The 24,069-nt window shown below is 42.8% G+C and overlaps 1 protein-coding gene across 1 annotated transcript in view; it reads left to right on the top strand.

The window, feature by feature from the left end:
• fnbp1l (formin binding protein 1-like) overlaps positions 1-21,693 on the top strand; it is a 93,059-nt gene extending 71,366 nt beyond the window's left edge. The window contains exons 10-15 of the mRNA XM_084311555.1: positions 2,992-3,101; positions 4,460-4,592; positions 9,815-9,909; positions 15,728-15,906; positions 17,457-17,494; positions 17,940-21,693. Of these exons, the coding sequence (XP_084167681.1) occupies positions 2,992-3,101; positions 4,460-4,592; positions 9,815-9,909; positions 15,728-15,906; positions 17,457-17,494; positions 17,940-18,080 (696 nt within the window). The 3' untranslated portion in view covers positions 18,081-21,693. The remainder of the gene's footprint in view (positions 1-2,991; positions 3,102-4,459; positions 4,593-9,814; positions 9,910-15,727; positions 15,907-17,456; positions 17,495-17,939) is intronic.
• Positions 21,694-24,069: the final 2,376 nt, after the last annotated feature.

Raw genomic sequence — 24,069 nt, forward strand, 5'->3', positions numbered from 1 at the left:
TGTAATGTCATGTCGTTGGTTGTGAGAGCAGCCCCACTGCACCCAGGCAGGGCAGCCGAGTGAAACCTTGTTGGCTGCGTCACAGTCACGAAAGGGGCTACTTAATTAATTAATCCAATCCACTTTATTTATAGAGCACATTTAAAAACAACAAAGTTTACCAAAGTGCTGTACAAGTCCCACAACATAAGATAAAAAAAATTAAATTAAAAATAAATAAAAATAAAAATAAAAAAATTCTCTCCAAGTTTCGAATTAAAATCGAAGCTCGGCCCGAAGCTTCGATTGCCAAAAAAAGCTTCGAAGGTCAGCCCTAGTACTCATACAGTATCTGTACTCGGTATCAACAAGTACCCAAATGTAAGTACTTGTACTTGTAAGTGGTATCGTGACATCCTTACTGTGTGGTTTGCAGTGTTTTGCTGTGAGTGGTGTGTGTGTAGTTTGCAGTGGTTTGCTGTGAGTGTGGGGTGTGTGTGTCAGTGTGTGTGTATATTAACAGGAGTGTGTTCATGTTTATCAGTGTGTTGTGAATTCAAGCTGACTGCTGTCAGACACATTATAAAACGGGTAGCTCAAATCAAGCAATCTGATTGGTTCATAGCCATGGTATGATGAGTGTATATCCACAGCTATGAGTCTAATTCCTTTTCACAAGTCAGTATCACTCACACACAAAAAAAAGCAGCCATCACTCCGCGTCTGAGGGGGAAAAGCGTTAGCCCTATTAATAAATGAGACGGTGTGGTCTACGGAGGAGACTGGGGCTGACTCGTGCAGGTCGGGGAATCGCTCGCGTCACAGCACCCACATATGCCCATATATGGACCAAGAGAGGTTACAAATTTCCGTTGGCATCATCTGAATCAGACGGATAAAGCGATGATTTTATCCAGATTATTTGATTATTGCCACATCCACTAAATGTATTAATCTATAGCCACTAACTGGGGAGACTGATAAATGACGGATAAAGGAATATAGCAGGACGATAGTTAACATCACGTTGAACAGGATTCAGTTAAACTGGAGAGACTGATAAAGACGGATAAAGGAATATAGCAGGACGATAGTTAACATCACGTTGAACAGGATTCAGTTAAACTGGAGAGACTGATAAAGACGGATAAAGGAATATAGCAGGACGATAGTTAACATCACGTTGAACAGGATTCAGTTAAACTGGAGAGACTGATAAAGACGGATAAAGGAATATAGCAGGACGATAGTTAACATCACGTTGAACAGGATTCAGTTAAACTGGAGAGACTGATAAAGACGGATAAAGGAATATAGCAGGACGATAGTTAACATCACGTTGAACAGGATTCAGTTAAACTGGAGAGACTGATAAAGACGGATAAAGGAATATAGCAGGACAATAGTTAACCTCACGTTGAACAGGATTCAGTTAAACTGAGCATCAACCCCCAGTCCTGTCGCAGCTGCCAAATGTCCCAAACGCTGACTACATATTTGGAATCTAAATGGGTACATTCTCACCTTAAAACTGTATAATAATATTCCTAGGTCGTATGTTAAACCAGCGTCCGGCCTTGGAAAATAGTCGCCATATGTGCCAGCTTGTTGTTAGTGTATGTTGCATAGCAACCACCTTGCAGTGCAGGCAGCCCGGAGGGTCTATTCTATCTTGAACATTATTATTTACTAATAAAAATTTACTAATAAAAACATAAACATTTAAATTTAATATATACCATGGCCTGTCGTGAACTAAGCCACTTAGCGGTGATAAAATAACCATTATACCATGGCCTGTCGTGGGTTATTGCTTAACTAGTCAATGTCATCCCACCCCTAAGGACTGAGACAGTACTGATTGGCTCCCATTCCTGTCAGTCCTGTCTGTATAAAACAGATTAATCTGACTGACTGATATGTTCTCTGATATGATACATACTAGACATATTATGACCAGACTAGCACAGTATGCTGCTCCAAACTAACTGTCTGTCTTCTTTGTCTGTCTCCTGTACTGATATTAACTCATTACTGCTCAGTGGTCTGTTAAGGTAAGGTTAGTATATAGTAAGAGTATTTCATATTGACTATCTCCAAAGTATTTTGTATTTTACTTCCTCCATAGTATTTCATATTTGAACCCACCAAAGCTATGTTGTGATAGAGTAGTTACCACTAGTTGATATTGCTGGTAGTAGTAGAGTATGTAGTGATAGTTACCACTAGTTGATATTGCTTATAGTAGTAGAGTATGTAGTGACAGTTAGTTACCACTAGTTGTTATTGCTGGTAGTAGGTAGAGTATGTAGTGATAGTTACCACTAGTTGATATTGCTGGTAGTAGTAGAGTATGTAGTGATAGTTACCACTAGTTGATATTGCTTATAGTAGTAGAGTATGTAGTGACAGTTAGTTACCAGTAGTTGATATTGCTGGTAGTAGTAGAGTATGTAGTGACAGTTAGTTACCAGTAGTTGATATTGCTGGTAGTAGTAGAGTATGTAGTGATGGTTACCACTAGTTGATATTGCTGGTAGTAGTAGAGTATGTAGTGATAGTTACCACTAGTTGATATTGCTGGTAGTAGGTAGAGTATGTAATGTTTTGTACCCCATCCAGCCTCCTGCCTCCACAACAGATCATGTAGAGCTATTGATTTCACTTGGAGTTAGCACAGGGTTAGTATGGTGGTAGTGAGTTAGTATGCAGTTAGTGAGTTAGCACGGGGTTAGTATGCAGGTAGTGAGTTACTACAGAGTTAGTATGCAGTTAGTGAGTTAGTATAGTATGGGTTAGGTAAGTAGTTAATACAATTAGTATGGAGTTAGTTAGTACAGAGTTAGAGAGTTTGTATGGAGTTAGAGTTAGTATGGAATTAGTGAGTTAGTACAGAGTTGGTATGGAGTTAGTGAGATAGTATGGGGTTAGTATGAAATTAGTGAGTTAGTACAGAGTTTGTATGGAGTTAGTGAGATAGTATATAATGTATTAACCCTATGTGCCCCTCAGCCTCCCTCCCTGGAAGACTTCAGCCACCTGCCTCCAGAACAGAGGAGGAAGCGACTGCAGCTGAGAATCGATGAACTCAGCAAAGAGCTCCAGAAAGAGATGGACCAGAGGTAATAACACCACCTACAGCTAACCCCCTAACCCCTAACTGACCAGAGGTAATAACACCACCTACAGCTAACCCCCTAACCCCTAACTGACCAGAGGTAATAACACCACCTACAGCTAACCCCCTAACCCCTAACTGACCAGAGGTAACAACACCACCTACAGCTGTCCCCTAACCCCTAACTGACCAGAGGTAATAACACCACCTACAACTGTCCCCTAACTGACCAGAGGTAATAACACCACCTACAGCTAACCCCTAACCCCTAACTGACCAGAGGTAATAACACCACCTACAACTGTCCCCTAACCCCTAACTGACCAGAGGTAATAACACCACCTACAGCTAACCCCCTAACCCCTAACTGACCAGAGGTAACAACACCACCTACAGCTAACCCCCTAACCCCTAACTGACCAAAGGTAACAACACCACCTACAGCTGTCCCCTAACTGACCAGAGGTAACAACACCACCTACAGCTAACCCCCTAACCCCTAACTGACCAGAGGTAATAACACCACCTACAGCTGTCCCCTAACTGACCAGAGGTAACAACACCACCTACAGCTAACCCCCTAACCCCTAACTGACCAGAGGTAATAACACCACCTACAGCTGTCCCCTAACTGACCAGAGGTAACAACACCACCTACAGCTGTCCCCTAACCCCTAACTGACCAGAGGTAATAACACCACCTACAGCTAACCCCCTAACCCCTAACTGACCAGAGGTAATAACACCACCTACAGCTAACCCCCTAACCCCTAACTGACCAGAGGTAATAACACCACCTACAGCTAACCCCCTAACCCCTAACTGACCAGAGGTAATAACACCACCTACAGCTAACCCCCTAACCCCTAACTGACCAGAGGTAATAACACCACCTACAGCTAACCCCCTAACCCCTAACTGACCAGAGGTAATAACACCACCTACAGCTAACCCCCTAACCCCTAACTGACCAGAGGTAATAACACCACCTACAGCTAACCCCCTAACCCCTAACTGACCAGAGGTAATAACACCACCTACAGCTAACCCCCTAACCCTTAACTGACCAGAGGTAACAACACCACCTACAGCTGTCCCCTAACCCTAACCCCTAATCCTTCTGTTCTGTTCTGTTCTGTGTGTGTGTGTGTGTGTGTGTGTGTGTGTGTGTGTGTGTGTGTGTGTGTGTGTGTGTGTGTGTGTGTGTGTGTGTGTGTGTGTGTGTGTGTGTGTGTGTGTGTGTGTGTGTGTGTGTGTGTGTGTGTGTGTGTGTGTGTGTGTGTGTGTGTGTGTGTGTGTGTGTGTGTGTGTGTGTGTGTGTGTGTGTGTGTGTGTGTGTGTGCGTGTGCGTATCTTCCTCAGAGACGCTCTGAATAAGATGAAGGACGTTTATGAGAAGAATCCTCAGATGGGAGACCCCAGCAGTCTGCAGCCTAAGATATCTGAGACCATCTGCAACATGGAGAAACTACGCTCTGAGATACACAAGAACGAGGTGAGAGAGAGAGAGAGAGAGAGAGAGAGAGAGAGAGAGAGACCGACCATCTGGAGAAACTACACTCTGAGATACACAAGAACGAGGTGAGGGAGGGAGGGAGAGGGAGAGAGAGAGAGAGAGAGAGAGAGAGAGAGAGAGACCGACCATCTGGAGAAACTACACTCTGAGATACACAAGAATGAGGTAGGAGAGAGAGAGAGAGCATAGGGATGGATGAAAATAATTGGTTTGTAGTGTAGTTAACTACTGCTAAATGTAGTTAAACCACCTAACTACTGCTAAATGTAGTTAAACCACCTAACTACTGCTAAATGTAGTCAAACCACCTAACTACTGCTAAATGTACAGTAGTCAAACCACCCAACTACTGCTAAATGTAGTCAAACCACCCAACTACTGCTAAATGTAGTTAAACCACCCTGCCACCCAACTACTGCTAAATGTAGTCAAACCACCTAACTACTGCTAAATGTAGTCAAACCACCCAACTACTGCTAAATGTAGTTAAACCACCTAACTACTGCTAAATGTAGTCAAACCACCCAACTACTGCTAAATGTAGTTACATCACCTAACTACTGCTAAATGTAGTCAAACCACCCAACTACTGCTAAATGTAGTTAAATCACCTAACTACTGCTAAATGTAGTTAAACCACCCAACTACTGCTAAATGTAGTTAAATCACTCAACTACTGCTAAATGTAGTTAAATCATTAAACCACCCAACTACTGCTAAATGTAGTTAAACCACCCAACTACTGCTAAATGTATTTAAACCACCCAACTACCCAACTACTGCTAAATGTAGTTAAATCACCTAACTACTGCTAAATGTAGTTAAACCACCTAACTACTGCTAAATGTAGTTACACATTTAAGAGAATCTCCCGATTCAGATACAATTTAAAACGGTTCCAAATATATTTAATGTTTCTCTGCATATTTTCACACCGCCGACAAAGAACTGGCTCCATGTCCATTGTCTTTTCCTCTAAATTAATTTGGTGCCAGCTGTCATCTCTGCCCGACTCCATCATCGAAATTGGAGACCGACAAAACAGTTTTTTCACACATTGTGGGAAATAATACAGCCGGACTATCTAACAATAATGAACATATTTACAAGTTGTATTACGTTTTGTAAATAAGGAGACTGATAGACGAGATTTCAAAGCACTCAAAATTGTCAATATCTCCATGAGATATTGCATTTAATAAACACTTTCTGGGAACCTGTTTGATAGAGAATATATCGGTGTTAGAGATGATTTAAATAACTACCATCCTATCTCCAAGTTACCATGCTTAGTGAATCTTGAGTGAGTCTTGAAGTCTTTAGTGAATAATCAACTTAAGTCCTTTCTCTCAAATCACTCTGTACTAAGCCCACACCAATCTGGGTTCAGAGCCAATCATAGCACATTATCAGCCATCTCTTTAGTTACTAATGACATAATATCAGCTTTAGACCAGAATAAACACTGTCCTGCCATCTGTATTGATCTGTCAAAAGCTTTTGATATAGTCAATCACCATTTACCGTACTCTTAAAAAGATTAGCTCCTATTGGTTTGGAATGCATGTGATTGGTTCCAAGATTATCTGTCACGGAGACGCCACTTTAAATCGGGTTATGCCCAATCTATAAAGGTGTGCCACAGGGTTCAATTCTAGGTCCTGCCCTCTTCACTATTCATATTAATGATATTGTGTCTTCCCTGAATGGTTGTCAAGCCCCTCTGTTTGCAGATGATACTGTTGTGTATTGTATTGCAGACTATGTACAATTGGCCTTTGATACCTTACAACTTTCATTTATTACCCTCCAGGAAGCCCTTATTAAGCTTAAATTGGTTCTTAATGCTAGTAAAACTATATGCTGTTTTCTAGAGCCAGAAACATTGAATATGATGGTTTACACATAACTACCGTAAGTGGTTCTAGCATTGAGAGAGTCACTGAATATAAATATATTGGTGTGTGGCTCCACGAGGAATTTACATTTATTTATTTATTTATTTATTTATTTGGAAAACCTTACCTCCAAATTGTGACAGAAAATTGGCTTCCTATACAGAAACATAACCCGCCTTTGATTAGTAGGAAGAGGGTTATCGAAGCAGTTTTCTTATCAGTCCTGGACTATGGTGATGTAGTTTATAGGCAGATTCATCACTAATGATAGATGACACTCATCACTGTGTCCTTTATGAGAAGGTTGGTTGGTTCTCTGACGGAGAGGCACAACAAACACGGGTATTTGTACGGGTATTTGTACATTTTTAAGGCCCTTATTGGAAAGCTACCTCCTTATACTACATCATTATTGGAATGGAATTTTGGAACTTATGGAACGCGTTCTAGTGACTGGCTGGTCCTTAAGGTCCTCAGAGTTTGCTCTGAACAGGGTAAATCTGCATTTTGCTATGATGCCCCTCTAGCTCATGGAATGAACTCCAACAGTCCTTAAAGCTTGAGATTATCCCCTCTGTTGCAGAGTTTAACCTCTTAACAGACAAGCAGAAAAGTTCCCATTTTCTTTTACTTGAACTTGAGGACTGCATACTTTTTTTTGCAAAGCTTAGCTTTATACTTTATACTTATAGCACATGCGTGAGCGAGCCTGGTCTCTTTTGAAAGATAACATTCTGAAGGTACTAATGCAAAAAAGGAAAATCACTTTTAGTGCTAATGAAATAGAGTAACAGAGGTCTGATTTCGGGACGGTGCTTGGTAAGAGGTTAAAACCTTGATCTCCAACCTTTGTCAATCAGGTTGTACATGTTTTAATTGATTTATTATCCTTACGCTTGCCTCGTCTTGTTGTCTTATTGTTATGGTTTTATATGCTGTGTGATTTTATATGCTTTTTTTTTTTTGCTTATTTCTGTATATACATTCGACGTGACTGTAAATGAGGGAAACCTCAGTTGCCTTTCGAGTTTAAATAAAGGTTTTAATTGTTGTTAAACTTAAGTTGAAACAGTTAGAGAGATCCATGTTGCCTTGACACCACCTGCTGGTATACTGGAGGAACAGCAGCTTGGGTGTGATTGGTCTATAGATTGATTGATTGATTGATTGATTGAAAACTTTATTAACAGATTGCAGAATGGGTACAGTACAGTACAGCTCAATACATACAATTGTTAAGGGGATGCAGACCAGAGAAAGACTTTCGTCTTGTTTACATCAGGGTCCCCCATTTTCAATTCATCGCAACATATATGACATACAGATAGACAGTACTGCTACATCTATACATTTATGACATACCAGATTTGCAAATACAGTACTGTTTGTGATACGAAAAGAGTCCAGAAAAGAAGTATATACATTTGACGTAGAAACTGTACATTGGAGGAGGTTGGGTAGGTGGGGGGGGGGGGGGGGGTACTGTACATTGGAGGTGGTTGGGTGGGTGGGGGGAGGTTGGGTAGGAGTGTGTGGGGGGGGGGGGGGGGGGGGTTAAGTAGGAGGGGTTGGTGGGGGACACTGTACAACTGTACAAGCAACACTGTACATTGGAATATTGACAAGACCATACTTGGTCATTTTTACTGTACATTGGAGGGGGTTGTGTTAGGACATTTACAGGGGCCAGTTTCGAATTGCAGTCTCCCGTAGGTGTTTTTTGAGAGTGTTTTTGAAAGTGGGTAGTGATTCACATTCCTTTACAGCTTTGGGTAGTGCGTTCCACATTGATGTGGCATAATTGCGAAACGTGTTTAGTCCCTTGTTTGAGCCGAATCTAGGTTTAACATGATTTGTGGAGCTCCCTCTGGTGTTGTGATCGTGGTATTCACTGACCTTTGGGAAGTATTTTGACATGTACATGGGTACCTTGGTCGTGTAGTGTATCTTGTAGACCAGGCCCATTGCAAGTTGCTGTACTCTGTCGTCTACTCTAAGCCATCCTAGGTTGTCAAAGTGGGCAGGGGTGAGGTGGGTTCTAGAAGTAAGGTCAAGCAGTAGTCTGACCAGTTTGTTTTGAGATGTTTGTAATTTTGTTTTTAGCGCCTTTGAGGTGCTTTGGTACCATGAGGTGCAAGCATAGTCGTAGTACCCTTGAATGAGTGCTCCTGCCATAGTCTTCAGGGTATTCTTGTTTACCAGTGAGGAGATCCGGTACAAGAATCGAGTTCGTTGGTTGACTTTTTTTATTACATTGGATGCCATTTTGTCACAGGAAAGATTTGCCTCTAGGATTGAACCCAGGTAGGTAATATCTTCTTTCCTTGTGACAATATTGTCACCCACTGTAACTGAGAAGCCGTCGGTCTTGCTGAGTTTGTTATTTGAACCGAAGAGAATGGACTCTGTTTTGCCCATGTGTAATGATAGTTTGTTATCAGCGAGCCATATGCAGATTTTGCCTGTAACTTGTTCTTGTCAGAGCAGACCAGCAGGGCTGAGTCGTCCGCAAACAGGAACAAGTTGCAGTCACAAGCTGACGACATGTCATTTGCATAAATTAGGAACAGTAGTGGACCTAGTATGCTTCCTTGTGGAACACCACAGCTTACTGTGAGGGGGGGGGGATAGGGTACCATTTACCTCCACCATCTGCTCTCTCCCCTCCAGGTAGGATTGCATCCAGCTCACTGATAGACTATCAAAACCAATTGCTTTTAGCTTGTCAATCAGAATGGTGTGATTGACAGTGTCGAAGGCCTTTTGTAGGTCCAGCATGACCATGCCGCAGTATTTGCCCGCGTCCACCTCTTGTTTGATGTGGTCGTTTAAATAGAGAAGGCATGTGTCAGTGGAGTGGGATGTTCTGAAGCCAGATTGGAATTCGTAGATTAGATTTTTTCCCGCGAGATATTTTTCGACCTGTTCGTCTAAAATAGAGGCTACAGAGAGGCAGTAATTCATCTTATTTATTCATTCTCAAAGGATCATTGCGAATAAACTCTCATTTATAGAAAAAGATACAATGTATGTGAAATAAGAACAAGAAATTGTGTCAAGGTAAATTTATATTCCCTATTGTAATAGGTAAGAACTCTGACCGGGCATTCACATTCTCTGTGTCTCCCTCTCCCTCCCTCTGTCTCTGTGTCTCCCTCTCTCTGTCTCCGTGTCTCTCTCTGTCTCCGTTTCTCTCTCCCTCTCTCTGTGCCTCTCCCTCCCTCTCTCTGTCTCTGTGTCTCTCTCCCTCTCTCTGTCTTTGTGTCTCTCTCTGTCTCTGTGTCTCTCCCTTTCTCTCTCTAGTCCTGGTTGTCGGAGGTGGAGGGGAAACAGGGTCACAAAGGAGACAGAAGACACAGCGCTGACAACCACCACCCCACCCCGCAGGGCCGAGAGAGGTACACACAACCACCCCCCCACCCCGCATGGCCGAGAGAGGTACACACAACCACCCCCCCACCCCGCATGGCAGAGAGAGGAACACACAACCATCACCCCACCCCACAGGGCCGAGAGAGGAACACACACAACCACCCCCCCACCCCGCAGGGCCGAGAGAGGAACACACATGACCACCACCCCACCCCGCAGGGCCGAGAGAGGAACACACATGACCACCCCCCCACCACGCAGGGCCGAGAGAGGAACACACATGACCACCCCCCCACCCTGCATGGCAGAGAGAGGAACACACAACCACCACCCCACCCTGCAGAGCAGAGAGAGGAATACACACAACCACCACCCCACCCTGCAGAGCAGAGAGAGGAATACACACAACCACCACCCCACCCTGCAGGGCAGAGAGAGGAATACACACACCACCACCCCACCCCGCAGGGCAGAGAGAGGTACATATGTATATGGTATATACCTTTGATTTGGAAGTATTTGGAGTTTCAGGTATAATGGGTAATATTCATATAAGAGTCATTATTAATAATAGAAAAGTTTATTTCACCGTGGCCACAATGAAAGGACAGTTTACAGACAGATACATCATGTTCACACAGTAGCATCTGGCCATAAAGTGACAAAGAGCTCTGGTCAGACGTACATTAAATACACAGTTTCAAGACGTAACATTATACATCAGATATGATGATGAAAGTAAATAAAAATGGTTCCCAGTTACGGGAAGTAATAATAACCTTGCTATGGCTGGGGAGATGTTGGTACCTTGGAGTCTCTTAAAGAGACACACACACATTACATAGCTGGTCACAGTGAACCAGTCAAGCTGTCTATAATGACATGATAATATATTCCACGGCAACTCTCCTCTTTGATAATTAATCACAAATCATTATCACTTCATAATGACAACTAAAAATATTATCATTCCATATCATACCATCAACGCTATTAACCCAAAAAAATTCAAAGAAAAAGACTTTAACTTATAATTCAACATGCAGAATACGGGTAGACTACTGTCTCTAATATCAAACGGCAAAAAACATAACTTTATTGATCAGAGGAAGAAAAAAAACAATAATAACTATTACATCAACCAACCCCTAGAGGGAGACAGTCCACACATAAACGTGGTCGGGAACACAGTGTCCAGGCTTCGGGTGGTCGAGATGCAGAATATAGATTTCTCCATCACCAGGCTGAAAAGAATCACAACAAAAACCAAGGAGAGTATCTTGCAGAAACAATAACAATTCCTCCATGCAGAGGCAAAAACAAAACAACCCTGAAAACACTTTCTGTTTGGAATTGTTTGGAACGCAGCGTTCCCAAAACAAACTTCAGGGTGAGAAGAGAAAAAGATAATAAAAATCACCTACTGCACCTTTAAAAAGGTTTTGAAGGTTTGCTTAACAATTAGACCGTATATCAGGAATCACATCTCAATAGTACATGGACGTTTCCTGGTTGAACCAAATTTAGTTTGAAATGACTAATATTAATACATTTTTATGAGATAGCTGCAGGGCTGCTAAGCGTAGAGCAGATAAAAGAAAAAACAAAAACAGGAAACACTTGACTTTGAATGTATACAAGAATGAAACATAATCACTTAAACAATGAAATGCACATCTGTAGCGTGTGTTTTCAAACTTGCCTCATTTGTTGAATCTCAGGTAGGTCCTCCCCTCTCCGCCCCCAACACCCCCGGGCCGATCCAGTCCGATGGTTCCCTCGGCCGTCTCCGATGGTCTGTTCTCTCGCACTGTCCCTGGTTTGTTTCACAACTGAAACAGGCTAACTGTCTTTTAAAAGCCTGCTGGTGAATCGCAGTTAGGATTGAACTGTCTCTTAGTTCTTTATCTTCGGCCAGTGACAGGCCAGCTGTTTAGCTGGTAGTAACAGTGGAGCAAGCTGGACAGCTCTCTGCCTCCTAGTTCGAGCAGTAGGCCAGCTGTGGTCAGCTGTTGGGCAGTGTCTGATGGTCCTAGCTGTAACTCATAGCTGTGTAGGTTGTGTCCAGCTGCAGAGTAGAGCAGGCTGGTAGGCATATGCTTCTCCGGGCACAGCTTCCTCTCACTGGGGCAGTGGTCAGTAGGGCCGGCGGGCATTGGTGTGGCACAGAGATGGAGGACCCCCCCTGAGAAACTACAAAGGAGAGGGGTACATAGGTGGACGTGGGAGAGAAAGACAAAGGAGAGAGATGTGAGTGCCAGCTGGCTGTATATCCCACTATCCATTCTCTCTTTTTTATTTATTTTTAGCCACGCTTTAAAAAAATGTGCCCGTTATCATATTTCTTTCATTCAAATCACATTCATTTTACACACTAAAATGGTAGAAAGGGTCCACTCCTGGCCTGAAGTTAGGTCATCTATACCCTCAACTCAGCTCCAACGAGCAGGGCAGTTTCCTAAGTCATGACAACAAAAAACAACTGTCTTAGAGTCTCGTCGGCAAACAGGTCAAAATGATGTCTGCAGGTCACATGAAATTAGATGATCGCCGTTGCTAGCAGCTACTAAACATGTAAGTACTGAACAGATTAAATAGAGACTGAATGGCAAATGACGGTAGGTCTGAAAAACATAGGTAAATTCTCCCGACTCATAGTCTCGCATTCCCGCCTCCTTGTGAGAAAAAAAACCCTTATAGTACAGACAAACAAAAATGGAATGAACCCTTAGAGCAGTGCCTTCCTTGTCCATGAACCCCATGAGAAGTACCCTTATACCCTAGTTTTCCTTAGAAAACACTGCAGATTGACCAGGTAAAATAATTAAAGATAATCAAGCCCTGTGGAACATACTGTCTCTTTTTTCCTTTTACGGCAGGATCACCTATTCACAGCGTTCCAAAGGACCTTTTAAAACCCCCAAAAAATATATATAATTTTGAAGCCCAAAAAAACCCCACCCCTCTTCTTCGGGATGCAGACTTGAACCAACATCTTTTATTATACTCGTGGTAGGCCCCCGCACCCCGTCTGGGCACGAGTCTAATCCCTGCCTAATACATTCGGGACGTACCAAGATTGAGAAACTATAGAAAAAACCATCGCCAGTCTACCAAGCACACAGTAATATACACAAAACAAATAGCTCTGACAGGCACCATGTTCTAGTTTAGACCTCTAATTTTAAATTTAAAAACAAAAATGTTTTAAACAGAAATCAGAATGTCAACAGCTCACCGAGTGTCCCTTATCACGCGTCCAAGGTCCATGCCGGAGGCGACAGCCAAGCGGACGGCGCAGCCGGTTCTCTCCCCTCCCAGTGTACGGAGGAGGTCGAGACAGGGCAGCGCTCCCCTGGAATCCCAGGATTCACCCTTTCTGCAGAGTCCGTTTGGCGGCCGACCTCAACACCCATCGGTTTAAAAAAATAAACATCTCTCGTCGCCATCTGTTATGGGAACGCCACCTCATCTCCCTCACCCCCCCGCCCCATCCCGACTCGGCATCCGTGAAACCGCGACAGTCCAGGGGAGAGAAGGGGGGAGACGAACTAACAGAATGGCCCGCTAGTTAAAAAATCCCATAAACATCTCTTGTCGCCATCTATAATTGGAAATATTAACACTTTCAGTGCCGTCATATCTCGTTTTATCAGCCCAATGCCTGAATTCCCACGACGTTTATTAGCGTTTTATTTTTTTATTAGCGATCTGATTTCATATTTCATCAACCGAGTCTCCCGTTGGTACAGCAGCTCCTCCAGCAGCTCAGAATGGAAAAAAGCGCCCCCTATCGTCTATCCCTGTGTAACTGCAGGTCAGTCGCTTAGACTGACCTGGGATCAGTCGATATGTTGAGGCGGAGCCAGCTGGCTCCTTGAGCTGGCAAGCTGTCTGCTCAACATGGAAGTCATTGCGGGACGGGAATCAGCCTGGAATATATATTCACAGTAGCCAATACTCAATCAATAAGCGTGATCGATTTTTGGAATGGCGATCAGGAATTGGAATGATCTTTTTGGAGAACATCTGATCTGAGGTAAGGAATCTATTTTACCAGTCTTGGGATAATCAGAGTTGTATTCGCTGAGATCTCAGCGTTTGCCCTATGTGTGATGTGTCTCTGTGTGCGCGATCGCTGATGAGCTCGCGGCCCCAGCGTGCATACGTACACATATACTATCGATAATCTAGCGTTTATTTGAAAACGATTCATAAATAGGCCGAAAAATGACAACGTTTTTGTGTATTCTAGAATATTCCAGTAAACGTCTTTTATCATGGAATCTTTATATTTTCCTTGAAAACGAGGGCTTTTCAAAATGCTATAAAACGAAAATGAACCGATAAAAAAACAATCTGCTTCGACAATGTTGACTGGAAAACGAGTCATTGATAAGCGACGGGCAGATTAGACACACAGCCATAATTTAAAACATAGATTAGGCGTTTTTAACGCTAACATTGAAGTGGATGGTGGGCATTCAACCGGTAAATCAAGGTTAAACAAGGGCTACAAAATGATGAGCCGTTTTATATAAATCATTCTGAGTCATTAATAATAGAAACGTTTTTTTCACCGTGGCCACAATGAAAGGACAGTTTACAGACAGATACATCATGTTCACACAGTAGTATCTGGCCATAAAGTGACAAAGAGCTCTGGTCAGACGTACATTAAATACACAGTTTCAAGACGTAACATTATACATCAGATATGATGATGAAAGTAAATTAAAAAAAATACCAGTTACGGGAAGTAATAATAACCTTGCTATGGCTGGGGAGATATTGGTACCTAGGAGTCTCTTAAAGAGACACACACATTACATAGCTGGTCACAGTGAACCAGTCAAGCTGTCTATAATGACATGATAATATATTCCACGACACAGTTGAGCAACCCGAACGATTTGGGCATAATGCATATAACGTGTCATATCTCGCAATCTATGAAAAAAGACTGGATTATTTTGGAAAGGGACGATGTTTGGAATAGCGCACAAACTACATTATGTAGAAATGAACTGGTTAGTCAGTGTTGGACTATGAACAATGCCTGTCAAATGAGCCATACTATTGTCTCCATAGCTATAATACAGAACACACGATGGGTCCGCAAACATCGCTAAAATGGTCAATAACGCTGGCGCCATTGAGTAGAGATGGGAAAACAGCGTGGTGGTCAATGATTTAATGTGAAAGGGTGTGCTTGTACATTTGAACAGTTCCATGATACGTGGCTGCGTTGTGCTTAGAACGAGGCGCAGATCCGCTTCTACTCTGAGGCGAGATCTGTATTTATTTTATTAATGTTAACGAAAATCCGGCCTCACAGAGGTATGTTGATGTGAAGGGGACAAGCTTTCTCGGTGCAGCATCACACAACACCGGGTACTCGTTCTGGGCTGATATTCAGAACTTTGCGAGGGCCTGTCCAGTGAACTTGACTTTCTCGTCACATGAAAGATCAAGAATGGGGTTGTGCTATAAAAAAGTTTGAGAACCCCCGGGTTAGAAAATACATTTGCTGGATTTAACGTGACTTAATTTGAATACATCTGTTCCCATCTTGTATTGTATAAAAAATCCCCCCCCCCCCCCCGCCCCCAAATAAAAACACATACACACACACTCAAGAAATCAGTTGATCATACTGTATTTTCCTTGGTCTCTCTCTCTCTCTCTCTCTCTCTCTCTCTCTCTCTCTCTCTCTCTCTCTCTCTCTCTCTCTCTCTCTCTCTCTCTCTCTCTCTCTCTCTCTCTCTCTCTCTCTCTCTCTCTCTCTCTCTCTCTCTCTCTCTCTCTCCCTCTCTCTCTCTCTCTCTTCTCTCTCTTCTCCAGTCCTGAAGGTAGTTATACAGACGACACCAACCAGGAGCATCAGGCTCCACCCCCCTCCCACACCAGCCCCCCCCAGGCCGCCCCCCCGCATCCTAACCCCCACGAGTTTGATGACGAGTTTGATGATGATGACCCTCTGCCTGTCATTGGTCACTGCAAGGCCCTCTACTCGTTTGACGGTGAGCTGTCGCACACAGACACACATAGATCCAGACACAGACACACACACACACACACACACACACACACACACACACACACACACACACACACACACACACACACACAGACACAGATACTCACACAGACACACATAGATGTACACACAGACACACATAGATGTAAACACAGACACACACACAGACACACACACAGACACACTCGGATACACACACACAGACACACACACACACACACACCTCAGGAGGTAGAGCGGTTCTAACCTGAAGGTTCCTGGATCGATTCCGGCTCCTCCCGGCACCGCGTGGAAGGGTCCTTGAGCAAGACACTTAACGTCACGGTGACCAAATGCGTCCACATTTTTATAGGATTCTATCACATTTTCATAACGATAGCGAATATAACTTACCCTGCGCCGTTTTCATTGAGGTTTCTTACAAACTAACGATGTTTTATTTGTCCTTTATATGTGGATAACATTCAAATCTTAAATTGTACCATTATGTTCCCGTTTAGACAACAAACATAATGCTAATGATGCACTTTTGTTAAGATTGTTGGGTGACCATTCTCGATCACTGTACTCGGGTCCCGTTAATAGTTTACCGCTGTTCAGATCGCGTCAAAGAATAGACGTGTCCCAGTGACCTGTGACCTGTGCTAAAGGTCTTGGGAATTGTATTCATGTTGTAGTTTTCAACATATTTTCACCTTTTTAATTTTAAACCAATGCTGCCATCTACTGACAACAGAAAGTGTTGTGTATCGTCCACTTGAGAGGCTACCCCCGCACTTCCGTAAACACCGTCGCCCAAAACACATTCTAGAGATTCCCACTTTTTACTGGGAATGGGGCGTGACCGAATTTGGTCCCAGACAATAAGAGTGACTGAGATTGGTCTACGTTCCGTTAACCCCTAACTGCTCCCGATGAGCAATTTGGCACCTGACATGGTCGCCTCCGCCGTCGGCGTGTGAATGTGAGTGAATGGGTCAAATGTGAGGCATGAGTTGTAAAATCTGTTATATGAATTAAGTTCAGTCCATGTCCAGCTGTTAGAGCCACTAGACACACTAACCTAACCCTGACCCACTGCTCTCATGTCTAACCCTGACCCACTGCTCTCATGTCTAACCCTGACCCACTGCTCTCATGTCTAACCCTGACCCACTGCTCTCATGTCTAACCCTGACCCACTGCTCTCATGTCTAACCCTGACCCACTGCTCTCATGTCTAACCCTGACCCACTGCTCTCATGTCTAACCCTGACCCACTGCTCTCATGTCTAACCCTGACCCACTGCTCTCATGTCTAACCCTGACCCACTGCTCTCATGTCTAACCCTGACCCACTGCTCTCATGTCTAACCCTGACCCACTGCTCTCATCATGTCAGAGTAACGTACCTAACCCTGAGGAATACGTGTCAGGAGACACATAACAAGGTCATTCCATCTGGCCACAGGCATGTACTGGTCTGTGGACCAAGCGCTCCTCATGTACAGGACCTGCTATAGCTGACCTTTCTGTGGTTTGTTTGATCTCCAGGTCAGAACGAGGGCACGTTGGTGATGAGCGAGGATGAGGTGAGGGGGCATCAAATGGTGCCTTTTAATGTCCTTGTTGGCTTGGTGTGTTTTTAATGTCCTTGTTGGCTTGGTGTGTTTTTAATGTCCTTGTTGGCTTGGTGTGTTTTGAATGTCCTTGTTGGCTTGGTGTGTTTTTAATGTCCTTAATGGCTTGGTGTGTTTTTAATGTCCTTGTTGGCTTGGTGTGTTTTTAATGTCCTTGTTGGCTTGGTGTGTTTTTAATGTCCTTGTTGGCTTGGTGTGTTTTTAATGTCCTTAATGGCTTGGTGTGTTTTTAATGTCCTTGTTGGCTTGGTGTGTTTTGAATGTGTGTTTTGAATGTCCTTAATGGCTTGGTGTGTTTTTAATGTCCTTGTTGGCTTGGTGTGTTTTGAATGTCCTTGTTGGCTTGGTGTGTTTTTAATGTCCTTGTTGACTTTGTGTGTTTTAACGCTGATTCCAGGTCCTGTACATCATAGAAGAGGACAGGGGGGACGGGTGGACTCGAGCCAGGAAGCAGGGCGGGGAGGAAGGTTACCTTCCCACATCCTACCTGGAGATCACCATGGAGAAGAACAGCAAAGGTGCTGTCACTTACATCTGAACGGTCTCTCCATCCACTGCATCCTCTCATCCACCCCTCCATCCCTCTCCTCTCCTCTCCTGCAAACAACACTCTCTGGAGCAGAATAACTCACTCTGTTGACGTCTGCATTTGAATGAACGCCGACTGCACTGCATGGATATTCCTACCAGCCACCTCCCTCTCCTCCTCTCTCTCTCTCCTTCCTTCACTCTAGCCTTCGGTCCAACCTCCTCTCCTCCTCTCCCCATCTCCTCCTCTCCCAATAAGAGTGGAGGCTGCATGGACATTCCTCCATCTACCCCTCTCTGTCTCTCTCTCTCTCTTTCTCATTCTCTGTCTGTCTCTCTTTATCTCTCTCTGTCTCTCTCTCTCTGTCACTCTCTCGGTCTGTCTCTCTCTATCTGTCTCTATCTCCCTCTCTCTCTCTGTCTTTCTCTCTGTGTATTTCTGTCTGTCTGTCTCTCTGTCTGTGTCTGTGTCTCTCTCTGTCTCTGTCTTTCTGTGTGTGTCTCTCTCTCTCCCTCTCTCTCTCTCTCTCTCTCTCTCTCTCTCTCTCTCTCTCTCTCTCTCTCTCTCTCTCTCTCTCTCTCTCTCTCTCTCTCTCTCTCTCTCTCTCTCTCTCTCTCTCTCTCTCTCTCTCTCTCTCTCTCTCTCTCTCTCTCTCTCTTCATAGTGTTTCTACATCCTGACTGGTTGGTTGTTGAGGACAAATTAAGTTGGTTCAATGACTTTGACGCTATAATTTTGTATGTGTTTGTGTGTGTGTCCACTGCTCTTCTGAGCTGCATATCAAGGCTTTAAACCTTTAAACCACTACTTAAAGATCAAAGGCATTTAGATGATTTTATTTAAATGTTTAAATGATGATTTGTTTATTGTTTTTATGTTTAAATTGTTTTGTGGTTTTAATCATTTTGTTTTTAGATGGAGATGCTTAAGCCTATCCCTGCTTTTTAAGTTCTTTGGATCAAAGTGATGAAATTTGGAATGTAGGAATGTTGATTTACCTGACCGTGTGTGTGTGTGTGTGTGTGTGTGTGTGTGTGTGTGTGTGTGTGTGTGTCTGTGTGCGTATGTGTGTGTGTGTGTGCATACGTGTGTGTGCGTGCTGTCTGTCATGTAATTTAAAATGGAAAACCTCTTCAAGATTTGGACATTATTTGATCCCAATAGATGTTATGCACAAAGCATCTGGTATGTTAACATTAACGCTGCTAGTACTATGGATAGACACATGTTCTCTCCTAACGTTCTGATCTAGAACCTCATGAGAACAGAGGTTCTAATCTAGAACCTCATTAGAAAAGATTATCTCCTAGCGTTCTGATCTAGAACCTCATGAGAACAGATGCTCTAATCTAGAACCTCATTAGAAAATATTATCTCCTAGCGTTCTGATCTAGAACCTCATAAGAACAGATGTTCTGATCTAGATCCTCATGAGAACAAGAGGTTCTCTCACAGCAGCACCCTGACCCATAAAAATAGACGTTCTCTAAGTCGGCTTGATGTAGAACCTCGTAGGAATGCCAACTCCGGGCTCTCGGTTAGATCAAGGAATGTCCAAAGAATCTTGAAGTGTTTTTTTCCCCTAAACATGGGTTTTTATATTGTTGCATCATATGGTATCATGTCATATCTTCTGTCATACGGTCATGGTGGAATATTGCCACACTATAGTGTGCTCAGTTTGTTCTGTTCCACTCAGAGCCATGATAGACAGTCTAGGCAACGTTTAGTTCTGGCTGTTTCAGCCCAGTCCAGCCTGCAGCAGAATCACATACATGTTATGTTCCAACTCCAGTGAATGTGTCTCTACGGTACAGTGTATACCAGGAGTTAGTCCTGAATGTTTTAGGAGTTAGTCCTTAACTCTTTGAGTGCCACGCCCTTTCCCCATTTGTACTGCCTGGCGCCAGCTATTTTTTTTTTTTTTTTTTACCATTTTCACGATATTTCACAACCTTTCCGGAGCTATTGTATATTATAGCTATGGAGACAATAGTATGGCTCATTTGACAGACACTATTTATAGTCCAACATGTAGAAATATTTTTGTTTCTACATACCTTTGTTCAATCTGCTCGGGCCAGACTATAGACGGAGCCGAATAGGTTTCCTCATCGGTCGGTTTGATTATAGTCCAGCATAGTCCAAAGTCTGGTGGAAACGCACCTTATCGTCCATAATCATCATCCATATAATCCATTTAGTCTTTTTCATAATATCCAATAGTTCGCTCTAGGCGATCGCGATTGCCGAATGTGTCCTGCTCAGTGCTGCTCGCAAAGAGTCCCCAGTTGTTTGGGGGCTGTGGGGCTGGCACTAATGGCCCATGCATGTTCATAAGGTAGGCAATACTGCCATCTGGTGAGATTCGATTGTCATTGCAATTCCAACGTAGGTAGCTGTGCCAGGGTAACTCAGAGGGCTCCGGCCGAGTGTGTATAACAGGGATCAAAGGAAAAAGATCAAAGAATCTAAAAAACAAGATATTACGTTTTTGGCACTCAGCGGTTGTCTGCGAAACACGAGATATTACGTTTTTGGCCGTCAATGAGTTAATGTATACCAGGAATTAGTCCTGAATGTTATAGGAGTTAGTCCTCAATGTCTATATGAGACTTGAGGCTGGAACCACATAGGATATTCTGCTAATGACTCACGAGAGCAACGCTGTCCTCTCATATCAAGGTCAATATGGGAATGTGAGGCTCAGCCAATCACAGCTCTGCGTCTCCCGACATGCAGGTAGATGATAGAGACCACGCCACGACCAGCAACACATTTGACTTTATTCCTGAATGTATACAAGAGTTAGTCCTGAATGTTATAGGAGTTAGTCCTGAATGTGTGTGTGTGACTAGTCTTGGTGACTGTGTATCTATGGCTCTGGGTTCTGGATGCTGCTGTATCAGGGTTGAGGTCTGTTCTCTTTCAATGGTTTCTCCCATGTAGAGTGAATGCTCTATCTGAGTCTTTAACACGTAGAGTGAATGCTCTATCTGAGTTCTTAACACGTAGAGTGAATGCTCTATCTGAGTCTTCAACACGTAGAGTGAATGCTCTATCTGAGTCTTCAACACGTAGAGTGAATGCTCTATCTGAGTCTTCAACACGTAGAGTGAATGCTCTATCGGAGTCATCAACACATAGAGTGAATGCTCTATCCGAGTCTTCAACACATAGAGTGAATGCTCTATCTGAGTCTTTAACACGTAGAGTGAATGCTCTATCTGAGTTCTTAACACGTAGAGTGAATGCTCTATCTGAGTCTTTAACACGTAGAGTGAATGCTCTATCTGAGTTCTTAACACGTAGAGTGAATGCTCTATCTGAGTCTTTAACACGTAGAGTGAATGCTCTATCTGAGTCTTCAACACGTAGAGTGAATGCTCTATCTGAATATTCAACACATAGAGTGAATGCTCTATCTCTAACAAATCTTTAACCTGTTGAGTTGTCAACAACCAGTTATTGACATTTGGATTGAATTGAAGGCAGACTGACCCCAGCCCTGCTTGGTAGAGTCATATTTCATTCATGGTGTATTAATAACTACATGAGACCTACAGCAGTACATGCAGTCATAATGTTCTATTCTGTGGTATCCAGTAAATATACTGTCACTGTGAAACTGTGGTTTGTCCTGTGCTTCTGTGTCATCACATCCCTGACCGCTGTCATTACCTCTGTGTGTGTGTGTGTGTGTGTGTGTGTGTGTGTGTGTGTGTGTGTGTGTGTGTGTGTGTGTGTGTGTGTGTGTGTGTGTGTGTGTGTGTGTGTGTGTGTGTGTGTGTGTGTGTGTGTGTGTGTGTGTGTGTGTGTGTGTGTGTGTGTGTGTGTGTGTGTGTGTGTGTGTGTGTGTGTGTGCGTTCGTTCGTTCGTTCCACAGGGGGGTCAGTCGGCCAGTCATACGCTGCCCTGCTGTGAAGGGTTAACAGGCTTTAAAGGGGAACAACGTCCTTTTATTTTTTTTAAGTTAATATAGGTATTTGAGTCCCCTAAACAAGTTAATATAGGTCTTTGAGGTCCTCTAAACAAGTTAATATAGATATTTGAGGTCTCTAAACAAGTTAATAAAACTTAACATAACAAATGTTAACAAATACATAAAAAAGTACATTCAAGACAGGTCTAGTCCTTGGTTCACCACTGAACTATCATGTTAATTAACATTAAAGACAGGTCTAGTCCTTGGTTCACCACTGAACTATCATGCTAATTAACATTACTTTTACATGCATGTAAATTCTGGTCAGTGCATAATATCTGAAATTGTGAGCATTGGATTTAATTCCTACCCCTAACTGCTCCTGATGAGCAGGTTGGCACCTTGCATGGCCGCCTCCGCCGTCGGTGTGTGAATGTGTGAGTGAATGGGTAAAATTTGAGGAACAAATTGTAAAGCGCTTTGGATAAAAGCTGTTATATAAAATGCACCATTTAGCATGTTCTAGTGATATCTTAGTAACTATCTTCCATCTCTAAATCGTCCTGTATATGTCTAAATGACTAAATGTAAACAATCAACTCAAGACTGGATTGATGATTAATTCACTTTTAAAGTCCAAGTTGATAATCTGGTTAAAAAGCTGAGAACTGAACCTGTCTTTCTTTATAGAAATAAAACCTGCTTCGTGTTTAGCAGAAGAATTATTGTTGAAACTATATTACTCTGTCTTGGTTTCCAGTGATGTAATACATGCTGCTGTTACCCTAGATGTTATATAATATATATCACTCTGCTCTTAGACGTATTACTGGTGATACTTACAGTATATATCACTCTGCTCTTAGACGTATTACTGGTGATACCTACTGTATATATCACTCTGCTCTTTGATGTATTACTGGTGATAATAATAATAATAACTTTATTTGTATAGCACCTTTCATACAAGAATTGCAGCTCAAAGTGCTTCACAGCAGCATAAAATGTGCACAAAAATCAAGATCAGATCAAGAGCAATGCATAAAGTGCAGACATAAAATACGTATAAAACAAGCATAAAATAGATAGCAGCAAAATAGATAAGGCATAGAACATTAAATCACATCGTTTTTCATATTAGGATCTAACATATTAATAGGCCTCTTTGTTTATGGTTTGATGCTATGGCTATTTTAAAATAGTGCAGTGCAATAAAAGTAGTTACAGTGGAATACCTACAGTACCATCATTGTACTCTATGAAATAGTTTTCTTTCAAAAATGCTCCTAAACAAATTAACAATTTACATGTCTTCACTATTAGACCTCAATGTAGGAGTTTATCAAACCTGCGCTCGGGACATGTTCTTCAGGTCAATTCAGAACTCGGAAAGACTGCGTTTAGATTTTGTGCTTCAGACTCATGGAATAACTTACAATGCACTTTAAATATAGATTGTATTTTTTACATTTTAGAAATATGCTTATAAATAATTTTTTTCCCTTTTTTAATCAATGTTGATATTTGTGTCTTATTGCCTGACATATCTCTGCAGCGTTATTTTTTTCCGTAGCCGCATTTTGCGGAGACGCTCTCTGATTGGCCACTTCATGTGACATGTGCACCCAATCGTGTGACGCCTGTTTCTACACCGGTTAAGCTTAGGCACTCTTTCGAAGTTGGTTAAGGTTAGAGTTTGTCTTAGAGCAGGGCGATAGAACACCAGCCCTGATTCCAAACTCTAACCTTAACCAACTTCGAAAGAGTCGCCTAAGCTTAACCAGTGATAAACTAGGCGTTAGGTAGTTTGCAGGCTGTTAGACCCGGAAATGGGCAAAAACACAGCTCGTCACACGATTGGGCGCACATGTCAGTGGCCAATCAGAGAGCGTCAGTCAGTGGCCAATTAGAGAGCGTCTCCGCAAAATGCGGCTACGGAAAAAAATAACGCATCTCTGCATCATTGAAAATGAGGGTCACTTCCTGGAGCATGTCTCAGCCAATCACAATGCCAGGTGGTGTCATGTGATTAATGTGTTGGTAACTGATGTATTCTTTTGGCTGCAGGTTCCT

Source organism: Notolepis coatsorum, assembly GCF_963971535.1.
Source record: "Notolepis coatsorum genome assembly, chromosome: 3".
Classification (NCBI taxonomy): domain Eukaryota; kingdom Metazoa; phylum Chordata; class Actinopteri; order Aulopiformes; family Paralepididae; genus Notolepis; species Notolepis coatsorum.